Source organism: Alosa alosa, chromosome 14 (assembly GCF_017589495.1).
Source record: "Alosa alosa isolate M-15738 ecotype Scorff River chromosome 14, AALO_Geno_1.1, whole genome shotgun sequence".
Lineage (NCBI taxonomy): Eukaryota > Metazoa > Chordata > Actinopteri > Clupeiformes > Clupeidae > Alosa > Alosa alosa.
Window position 1 is genome coordinate 9910004 of NC_063202.1, and position 12353 is coordinate 9922356.

The window sequence follows — 12353 nt, forward strand, 5'->3', positions numbered from 1 at the left end:
TAGACAACATTAATCATTTGTTAGGCGTGTATTCACAAATTTCTTGTTCATGAAGAATTAGGCCTTGTGTAAGGCATGTGTTGCCTAACACATGCCTTACAAGTCACTAATACAGACATTAATAGTGGCACAGAAAAATCTTTTGCAGTGAACACCCCTGACCACTCGGTGAGTTTCACATCTTTGTAAATTAAAGTTTAGGAAGGATTGTTCTAGTGCACCTATGCAGCCATTGTGGAGAAACCGAAAACTCTCAGACCAGCAGCATATGTCCAAATTTCAATCTCAATCATTCTATTTCACCAGAAACAATCTGAAAACAGGGCTTTGAGTGTAAAATACCGAACTTGTCCTTTAAAATAAAGTGTTACCACATTTATTAATTTGGCAGACAAGCGACTGACATATCTCAATGATATTACCAGGTCCATTGTCCTCAGAGCAACTCAGAGGTAAGTGCCCTTCTTAACGGTACATAATAGTAATAGTAATAACAATAACACTATTAACAAGATGAAATGTCAACAATGGAAATAATGATTTTTCATAACAAAAAACATACTGTGTAAGAGAATGAATTAAGTGCAAGGTGAAAAAAGAAGTCATTACACATTTCTTGAAAGTCCCCAAACTATCACAAGAATGTAGAACACTAGGTGACTAATTCCACCAACGAGGAATCACTGAAGAGAAAAGAGTAGACTGTGACTTCTTAGCATTAATGGATGGTCATTTAATACACAGCTCATCAGAATGCTGCAGCAGACAGAGTTCCACTGAATTGAATGGGTCAACCCAATCATTAAATGAACACTTCAGATGCCCACACCGTGGGAGCATTTTACTTTTTAAAAAGTTCATGTTGATGAACATTCCTTCGCACCAGAATATAAAGTATAGCTGTCAAGAGTGCTGGCACAGGCAGCTGAATCTCTATTCTTAATTGCATTTTTTTATACCAGTAGATGGCAGTATATGAAAAAACCGTGCTGTTAAACTGATGAAAAGCCGTAGTGGCTGAGGCTCAGTCATTTGTCTGAGTATATGCACCATTATGGTACCAATCAAGATTACAACAGCTCATTGTCCAACGATCACTCAAGAGAACTCAGACAAATGTTCTAAAATGCACATTGTTTACAATGAATGGCTATGTTTGAGCTGGTGCCAGTGCAATAATAGTTTTGGGCAAAATGAAACATACTTCAGGATGCACAGAGTCTAACAAAAGACACCACACCACTATTCTGTAATATTGCCTTTTATGTCTTGTGATTCATTTTCATTTTAATTTTACTTTTAACATGCCATGGACATGGATAACATTTTGACAATGACTTTATGAAGCAGACACAAGCAGATTCCTATGTAATTTTTTATTTTGCTTATTTCATTTGTTAAAAAATAGCTTTGAAGAAAAAAAAATATACCTTTGTTACAATTGATTCTTAAAAAGTTCCAAGTATCATACATGCATTCTGATTTTCTCATTCTCTATCTCATGCAAAGTCTCGTCTTTATGCAAACATGCAAATATTGGCATTGCACATACATTAATGTGAGGCATTATCCAAGGCTTGCTACATAGCAGTAACCCACAAATTGGCACAATGTTTGACAATTTTACACAAATTGGGGCTGCATTGCTATGCCAAACTCTGATGATTACATGGATGAAATGTTTTCTGCTGCGGATATGTGAGCTCTGGAGATATGCTTTTGATATCCAGGTGGGGATGTTGACACGTGTCAGGTGGAAAACGTTATGATTGACAGCCCTCCAGAGATGCAGATGTTTCTCTCTATACGAGTCCAAACTGGGCCAGGTCACTCAGCTCCATGTCCCCAAACGCCTATATATATATATAAACCTGGGGTTATTAGTGTAGGGAGAGCGGTACACCTTTTAACTTTTAAGATTTTTAAATGAACTATGCTTACACTGGTGTGAAACCTCTCTACTATCACCTCTAATAGCTATAGACATTGCCGGACTGGGCCTTATGGCCAGCCAATCAGTGCCTTTTGAGAGTGGTGCGCCGTTTAATAGGGAGTGCGGAGAGAGAGGAGATTAACAGAGAGAGATGATGGTGTTTGGAGAGAAGATGGCGGTTACCTGGAGGAGTCCACGCTAGTCAACGCTCCAATGAGGATAAGTGAATAAAAGTTAATAACAGTTTAATAACCTTAGTTTCTAGTATCAGTGTAAGTCAGTCGGAGACACTTGTTTGTAGGCTACTTGTTATTTTATTTTCGCGAAATAGTAGCCATGACGTTCGTTTGAGTGGCTGCTTTGAATTGTTTACAGCATGGTTTCCCAAACTCCATCAATGTGTGCCTCCCCTCTGAAAACAGTGACACCTCACCTCCACAATTATTTGAAAATGAATGATATTCACTTCAGTTACGCCACTTAAATCGGTGCTATACTATGCTATGCAATGCAATGAGTTTTCATCATATTTTCGACGTTTGGCTTTGTTGCCCATATTAGGCTCGTGCAGCGATAAAATGTGACAAATCTGTTAGCTATCGGAACGTCACATTTTAAGTCATGTAGCCTATGTCCAACCTCTTACGTTTATGTGTCACTTATTCATTTCTATACAAACCAAGCTGTCGGATTCCTAAAAAAACGCAAGCACCCACATCATAAGTGTATCTAAATTAGCTATGTACCAAAACTTGCGTTCACTGGTAACTTGCAGCTAGCTCGGCTGGCGGCACTGTTCCTAAATTACGTTATGAAGTTTGGCACAATACATTCTCACTCAGGATAGGGATCAATAATACTTTCCACTATCCCAAAGATTTAGTATACATCTCTTCTATGATTTATTTCGATTTTATAATGTTGACAATTACATAATCATTGAAAAAAACATAGATAGTTCTAACATGAAATAAATGTTTTTCCTTCTTTTTTTTAATCAACCTTCCGCGCCTCCCCTCAAATTATTTGGCGCCCCCCAGGGGAGGCGCGCCTCACAGTTTTAATCAAGTAGAAGTCTGTTGTAGAATTAAAACCTCCGGTCAAGTGGCTTAGGTTATTATGACCGCCGCGCAGCGAAGCGGCGGTCATATAGGTTTAGTCAGATTTCAGCCAATTTTCCGTCAAGGATTCCCGGGACACTGAAAGACCGGGGTTCACGAAACTTGGTGGGCATGTAGCCCCACAAGGATAGCATGGAACCATTGTTTCTTGTTTTGATCTGTAGCCCACCCCCTGCTGGACTGGACCCCCCGAAAAGAAGTGTAGGACGGACACAGTTTTCTGTGAATATCTTGAGAACCGTAGGGTTTAGGAGGACCACCTATTTTTGCATGTTGATCTTAAGGGGCCATGTCAACCCATTCCATGACCACTTATTTTATGTATAGCGCCACCTAGTTAAAAATGAAAAAGTAAAAATGAGTTGTTGTAATGGCAGGTATCTGTGACCTGCCATGGTCAAAACTGCACGAAATTGGAAGTGTAGGATCATTATGACACCCTCTGAATGCATGCCAAGTTTTGTGGAATTTCGTTCATGGGGGGTCATAAAATAAATTAATTTATGCTACTGTGCACCAACTGGCCTGTAGGTGGCCGGACACAGTTTTCTGTGAATATCTCGGGAACCGTAGGGCCTAGGAGGACCACCTTTTTTTTGTATGTTGGTCTTAAGGGGTCATGTCAACCCATCCCATAACCACTCATTTCATCTATTGTATAGCGCCACCTAGTTGAAAAAATGAGGTGTAATCACAATATCTCTGGCTGACATGGTCCAAACTGCACAAAATTGAAAGTGTAGGATCATTATGACACCCTCTGAATGAGACTTTCGTTCATGGGGGGCCATACAATAAATTAATTTATGTGTACATTTAGTGACTGTCCACTAACAGAGTTTTCTTTGAATATCTTGAGAACCGTAGGGCCCATTTTTTGCGTATGTTTGCCTCCATGGGTCATGTTAACCCATTCCATATGCACCATGTGCACAAACAGATACACACGCACACACATACATTCACAGTAATCATACATATGACACATACACACACACAGTAGACATATGTACGTGCACACACACAGGCACACACACAAGCACATGTCAGATATCAGAGAGAATTGAGTGTGCATAATGCAATTCAGTGAGACAGTTAGAATCATATATGCCTTTCGCCTTTTGTTTTTAGCCAGCAGCCAGACCAGCAGATACCCTGACTTTGCTGAATTACTGAAGCTAAAAACCGCACTTAAATTGAAGTAGGATCATTATGACACCCCTCTGAATGCATGCCAAGCTTTTAGAATTTCTGCTCCATGGGGGGTCATGCAAAAATAAATTATCTATGCTGGTCAGGCAATCAACTGGCCTGTAGGTGGTCGGACACAGTTTTCTGTGAATATCTTCGGGAACCGCAGAGGGCCTAGAGGACCACCTTTTTTTTGTATGTTGGTCTTAAGGGGTCATGTCAACCCATCCCATAACCACTCATTTCATCTATTGTATAGCGCCACCTAGTTGAAAAAATGAGGTGTAATCACAATATCTCTGGCTGACATGGTCCAAACTGCACAAAATTGAAAGTGTAGGATCATTATGACACCCTCTGAATGAGACTTTCGTTCATGGGGGGCCATACAATAAATTAATTTATGTGTACATTTAGTGACTGTCCACTAACAGAGTTTTCTTTGAATATCTTGAGAACCGTAGGGCCCATTTTTTGCGTATGTTTGCCTCCATGGGTCATGTTAACCCATTCCATATGCACCATGTGCACAAACAGATACACACGCACACACATACATTCACAGTAATCATACATATGACACATACACACACACAGTAGACATATGTAATGCGGCACACACACAGTAACAACACACACAAGCACACATGTCAGATATCAGAGAGAATTGAGTGTGCATAATGCAATTCAGTGAGACAGTTAGAATCATATATGCCTTTAAGCTTTTTTGTTTTTAGCCAGCAGCCAGACCAGCAGATACCCTGACTTTGCTGAATTACTGAAGCTAAGCAGGCTTAGTTAGTACTTGGATAAGAAATCTCCTTGGAAGAGTAGGTTCCTGCTGGAAGTGGTGTTGGTGGCTGGCCAGTAGGTGGCACTCTTCCCTGATTTCCTTTATGTACACATACATAGACACACACACATGCACACACACACACACACACACACACATACATAAAAACACACAAACACAAAGACACATAAACACACACACACTACACATGCACACACAAACACGCACACAAACACATACACACACACACACCCTCACACACATGCACCCACACACATGCACCCACACATACAAACACACACACACACACAAAACACAAATACACAAAACAACCACACACTCTGCACACACTCAATTACAAACACAAAAAAGGAACAAAGTAGGAAGGAACACAATTTGACAAGTGTGACTTATTTTTGTGGAAAAAATGTGCTGGACTGGGCGGCGGTCATATTTAGTACCGCTCTGCGGTACATCTAGTTACCACACAGTCCAAACATACATACATACCTAAAAGAAGGCTTTCAAATAAAGGTGCAAGTTAGTTAACAGAAAAAAACCCCAACAACATTGGGTCCTGCACTGCAAGTAGCCAAGAGGCACAAAGAAGAAAACTCAAAACTTACCTGGCAAAGGTTGCTTTGCTGTTCAAGCAAAAGTCCAGAGCGAACCTGAAGGCGCTGCATGCGAAATGTGTTGTTCGCTCTGAATAAAATCAAGTAAACGTCAACAGTGTGCGGTAGAACTATCTTAATTTTTGCTATTCAAGTATGTTCCTGCAATCTACCTGCACCTAACCAGGCTGTGCGTGTATCTTGGTATCATTTGGAATTCTCCTCTCCTTTCGTCACTGATGTCTTGTTGTGTCTCTCATCCTGCATTCCCACTATATATACCTGGAGTTTATAATCCTGGAGTCATGGCATAACTGGTTTGAGATAGCAAACATGTGGGTGGTGGTCTTAAGGATTGTAGCATCACGACATGCATGAGATCCCACTTACCCATTCGCTATAATATGTATTTTTGTTATGAGTGAATGAGCTCGTCAAGTATTTCGCCCAGTGAGCTGAGCCCCATTTAGAGGTTGGATCACCTGTTATTATGTAGACGTGTCTGCAGGAGTGTCTGTTTTAGGTTATATAGGCCACACTTGAGTGTCTATATGGTAAGGTAAGCATTCCTGAAATACATTCCATGCCATGTCTAACACGTACATGACATGTTGATTCTGACTTATGCAATTGTTTTGATGGTGAGGTAAACATCCCCCAAATAGACTCTGCTACATGTGACATATGACATGCTGATATATTTATTACATTCACTCCTCATGTGGGGGCAGATTATTGTTATTGGGTCCTATTGTGTGTGTGTGTGTGTGAGAGCATTCTCACATAACTTAAAAACTGCTTGTCTAATTTAGTTTAATTAAAATTTTCCCATATCACAATCCTCCTACATAATAATTTGGATCCAGACCAGATGAATATATGTGCAATTTTAATTGTGATTTTAAATGTGATGGCATCTGCTATTGACTTACCGAATGAACCTAAGGAAATTACATGATCCACTCTTCGGTCTTTAGTGAAGTGAAATGCTGTCAGGATTTGTTTTTATTTATGAATGTAACATTATAAACCTGGAACTCAGCTCCAGCTGAAGAACGCTTTTAAGTTTAGAAAAATGATGATGTGAATGCACTAGCTGGAGGCAGGAAGACTCCAGATCGAACCAGAACTGCTACTTCATACTAACACAACATTGACCTGACTTCATAGAAACATGGTGAAGTTATATATTTACACAGAGAAAGTCACACATTTTACATGGAGGTCTATGGGAAACAATGATTTTCTGCATCCATTTTCTATGTGAAGAACCATGAGGTTGACTCCTAAGGGGTCTATAGCTCCAATGCCTAAAAACATGAAATTTTGTTTGTGTTTGCTAAATTGTGTTTGCTCATTACACCAACATTAACTTTGTTTGGGCCTAGTCATAAAATCGTTATGTAATTTAAATAGAATATTATATTCCCTGTTCTGTCAGTAATCTACATGACGCATTATTTGACCAACATCTGTGATGTTAACTGACACTGGCAGCTCACATACATGTCTGTTGTCATAACAGTTTCTGTCATTATGTCATATGCCACTAAGATGTCATAGCATCATACAGTCATGGCTGTCACCTGTTACATAACTGTCCATTGACTGTCATAAGTACATGACATGGTATGAAACTAATTATGGTTAACCTTAAATTAAATTAATAGTTTAGTCTATCAACAACCTAGTCTATTTTGGGATCATGAGTCTAAACTGTCATTAGGGACCAAAATTATGTTAATCAGAGTAGTTTTGAGAGACCGGAATATGCTTTCACCAGGAAATAACGGGGCAGGCTCACTACGTCAATCAATGTAAGCACTTCTGTGCTACTGTGGGGAGGTTCCCTCGCCTGAAAAAACCAAACTCATTCATTAAGTGAATAGAGGCTGGTGACTCTCGATTGGGAAACGTTTACAACACTTGGATCGCAACGAGCACTAACTTTGAAATCATTGGTCCAGCCTTACCAATCACATTGATCAGAGATTCGTAAGGTTACGTTCTACTTGCCTAAACTTTACAAACTGTTTATAAACAGCATCAACAGTCAGGAAACCATGTATGTGGGTCTACCTTTGCTGTAAGTAATAAGTGTTTGACGTTTGCAGGTGTTGCTGCCAGGGGCGCCACCAAGGGGTGGCCAGGGGTGGCCGCGGCCACCTTAACATAAACTCTGGCCACCCCTGTAGCCACCCCTGGCTATGTGGCTGACAGACGCAAAATGTGTCCAAATTCACACCCATTATTCTCTGTTGAATTGCTCATGGAGTACTTATCACATATAAATCACACAGATATCACGTGAAGGAGCAGAACCTGAGCTTCCCCATGATATTAGCGGCTAGGTGTTATAAAACAGTGTGATGTGATAAACAGTTCGCGAGAAAATTAATGTTGGAGATACATGGCATTTAATCATATTTCCATTGTGCACCAACGCTGACTGAAGCTAAGAATGATTTGTATATCAAATCTATCATGACCAGATTTACCCCATCCAGCAGGTCTCAAGTCAACTCTTTGCCTCTGATGAAAATTTAGGTAAATTGGCAAAGTTTTGTAAAAGCAAGTATTACAATGTAACAACTATAGCCTATATAGGTACCCACAAATACATAATGCAAGTACAATGATAGTACAGTACCTGATAGTACATGTTGTTATACAGGTTGTACCACTGTACCTAATTAGGCAGGTACACTGTAACAGCGACATTTTAAAATAAAGTGTTGCCGATGAATTTCCCCAGTAGTGGACAAAAAAGACTTCTTTTAGTGGACAATAAAGACTACTCTTCTAGCCTACACGTCACATGTAGCCCACTAGAAGTGATGTTTCAGCTAGAAGTGATGGTTCATAAATTGACCCTCCAACTTTGCTGATGCACAGAACAGGTGTGCTGAGCTTTGTTTTTGCTCTTCAAAGTGTTGTAAGTAAGGTGGTGTAAGTAGCCTATAGGCAGGTGGTGAGACAGGTCAAGAAATACGATGCAGTAAAACAGTACTATGCAGTTGATTTTCAGAAGGTGGTTTAGAGTAGTATAAATGAAATATAAATATGTGCATTGTATTACCTAATGAGCAGAATACTTATGGCTATGAATAACAATGTCAGTTGATATTATTTTAAATGTTGGTGACACTACATTAATAAGGAGAATAGCAATAATAAACAATAATGTGAATGCAATATCAATGGGCAATAAATGGAAATCAACAAATACTACAACATCCAAACAATGACTCAGAACAGCCTAAGTGCATGGTGAACAAATATGTCTTTATACCCCTGATGACAGGTGCATGCAAAAACACAGAAAGCAGACAAGGATTCTGTTTTTATAACACATGTATTAAGCAATGAACATTTGAAGATGTATTATTTTGTTCTTCTAACATCAATAGTAGTTGTGCAGAGGTTGTAACATAATGATAAATACATGCTGTCACATTATGAATATATACCCTGTCTTGTCTTGCACATCAGAAGCAGCAGCACTATGCTATTACATCGTTCACCGTAGGCACTAGGTATGAGGGAGACTGAGCTGCCAATCTCTCTTAACAGGTCCTGCATCATATCTACAAATATCTGTTCTGCACAATCATAAGCAGGGTCTGACTTAGCGTGGCAGAGTGCTGATTGACAATAACATGGTTCCCTGCAGTGTTTGGTGGATTCCCATTGATGTTTGTGCATTCTGTTTGACTGTACATTTTATGTGTGGCATCTCATCCCTCAGTTGTCTAACATGTTTTCTCACGGCTGCTGATTGCATTAGCAGCTGAAAGACCAACTTGTAACAAGGTCCCAATTGTGGATACACCCATACACAGTCCTTGTGACCAATGACATCCGGATCAACTACAAACTTTTGAATGATTTTCAACAATGAACAGTTAGTTCAGTGTAATATGTTCAGTTCTTTCCCCCATCTTAATAAGTCAACATTATATGATATGACCATATTTTTACATTATAGCCTACATATGTTATAGCCTAACCCTTATAGCCCTTGCCTTTAGGGGCTGCTGTCCAAAAGGATCTTTATCCCTCTGCAAGCTCTCAGACATGGTCTGATTCCCAACACAGAGCTCTGGAATAGACCCATCTCAAGCCTGAGTCTGCACCCAAGGAATGGATAAACTCAAGAGCGGAAAAAAGCCACTGGGAAGAAGCCCACAAGAACAATGGCTGGGGGATCCCAGTTACACAAGCCCAAACTGGGCAAGATCACTCAACTCCATGTCTCCAAAGGCCTCCCATGGGCACACAATGGCTGAGTCTGGAGAAGAGAAAGGTGACAGAGAGAAAGGTAAGGAAAGAGTCAGAGAGAGAGAGAGAGAGAGATTCAAAATCAAGACCGTTGAGCGAGAAAAAACAATCAATATTCGGTTACACTTTACTTGACAGTGTTGACATAAGAGTGACATGACACTGTCATGAACGTGTCATAAACAAGTCATAAACGTTTATGACATAACGCTTCTCATATTAAGTGACATTCGGTTTTTGTCATAACAAGTTAGGGTTAGGGTTAGGGGTTAGATTTTATGTGTCACGATAGTGTCATGTGCAAACCTACCTCCCAAACCTTCCATTCCAGGGACATCATTGTCAAATCTGTTAAAAAACAAACAAAAAGACTGATCAATATTGCATTGTGTGTACATATGGCAGGGTAGGGATACACATATTCAGCAGGGTGTCTCTGTTGGAATATCGAATCTCACCCCTTCTGGCCAGGCTTGGGGAGCTTGCTCTTGAATGTCCTCCCCTCCCCCTTCTGCTTGAACTTGGGAGGAGCAGCCTTGTTTGCTCCCTGGGTTGATGCACCTGCATTCATATCTGTTTGTGGGGCAAAGATAATGCATGCTGTGTTACATGTGATGGTAATTTTGATACCATAGATTTAATAGAGACCCAGTTAGACCAATAGTATAAAAAATCAGAAACAGAGTTTAATTACATTGATGCGCATCAAGGGAGAGACAGCATGACTTCACCTAAAGATCCATCAGCTGCTCTAACTAGACAAGGAAATAGTTAGGGTTTAAGTATCCTTCCAGGCTGACGGGAGATGGCGTTGGTCATCCCATCTCACATGGACTACACTGAATCAGACCCTGATTGGCAACCTGGCAATCAGGAGCAGATAGCTACTGACACAGCCATGCAGAACAGTGAAACACTGCAAAGTCATAATATGCCCGCTCATCTCTAAATACAGTCACACACAGATATACACAGGGACACTACAGATATCATACAGTCATTACATAGAATCATACTTTTAGTATCAAAGTGACCCACTAATGAGAAATGCAGAACATTAAACCACATATTGGAATATTGGGCATAATGTTCTATTCCACTTTCTCTCACATGTCTCTATGATGCTATAGTTAGCTGCCCAAGATATACCTCTCACCCATTATCCATCCCCACCATTCCCCTTGTCTGGCCCTCTGCCTTGATGCAATTAGCCGAGGCTCTGTTTCATTAATCAGCAGATCGTAGATCGTGCACCCGCCGAAAGGGTGCTGTGGGTTTCTAAAGATAGCGTTCCAAGCTAATCTGGGCTGCCGGTAAACATGCAGACTGCAGAAGTAGCCGTGCCACAGCTTGCATTAATGTTTATCTTTTTTTTGCCTGATGAATTTCTCTCATAAACACATTTTGTTGTGATGGTCTTTCTGCACAGTGTCCACAGTTTTTGAATATCAATTGACAGTTTAACAAGCTAAGTTCTTCTTTTACAAGTTAGTTCTATTTGTCTCATTATTGACAGTCTACTCTGTCTGAACAAGAACACATTTTGAACCCAAACTGATGTGGCTAAATGTACTAAGATGGTAAGTCTCTTGGTTAATCAACATTATTATTAACTGCATCTTTGCATACATTTCCAGGTCAAGTTTTCAGGTAAAAAGATTGTGATACCTGATTGCCGATCAAAAAGTTTATATTTAACACATATTTTGCCAGTCAATGTGGTACAGACATGTTTAATACCCTAACAAAAAAAGTAGCCTACTCTACAGTAGGGAAGTAGGGAACAACTTTCTTACCTTTTACTGAGTGTTGATCTTCACACAGCCACACAAACAGCTCCTTCTTGTCAGAGGATGAGTGAAAAAAGAGATGTAAAACAAAGAGCAAGTGGTTCTCCTCTTTCTTCTTACAATCTCACTATTCTCTCATTTCCTTCTCTCTTCAACACATCTTTATATACCCTTGTTTCCTAATCCCGTCTTCATAACAGTGAGGAGGGTCCAATGAGAGAGAGCAAGTGCTATTTTGAGTATGTTCTTAGTGGTCTTTGGACTCTTAGGGGGCTTTTAGCCACTACTCATACGTAGGTCATATGTGATGCAGCCTATGTTTGTGTATGTATGTTAAGCCATAAGCCTACTTGATCTGACCTATTTATTCTTCACATGTTCACCCCTCTTCAGGTCCCCTATTTGAAGAATATGTATGAAAATGTGGAATCTTGGAATGAAAAAAACATTAGTTACACTATGCTTATGTTTTCTAAAAACAAAATATATAGCTTACAGTACATGCGAGTGATCTGTGTCATCATTCTTTAATATACTGCATGCCCATTGACAATAGTATTGATGAAAAGGGTCATGCTTCTGGTCAGAACAACATAGCTACATAAGTGCAATACTAGGCCTTCTAGGCAT

At 39.9% G+C, this 12353-nt stretch overlaps 1 protein-coding gene across 1 annotated transcript; it reads right to left on the reverse strand.

Moving 5' to 3' along the window:
- Positions 1-8988: 8988 nt before the first annotated feature.
- On the reverse strand, positions 8989-11872 carry LOC125307349 (retinal cone rhodopsin-sensitive cGMP 3',5'-cyclic phosphodiesterase subunit gamma-like). Its single transcript, XM_048263273.1, has 4 exons — positions 11730-11872; positions 10392-10506; positions 10244-10281; positions 8989-9943 (listed from the first exon to the last, which is right to left on the reverse strand). Exons 2-4 carry the CDS (start codon positions 10502-10504, stop codon positions 9867-9869), a joined length of 228 nt encoding a protein of 75 aa, XP_048119230.1. The 5' UTR covers positions 10505-10506; positions 11730-11872; the 3' UTR covers positions 8989-9866.
- Positions 11873-12353: the final 481 nt, after the last annotated feature.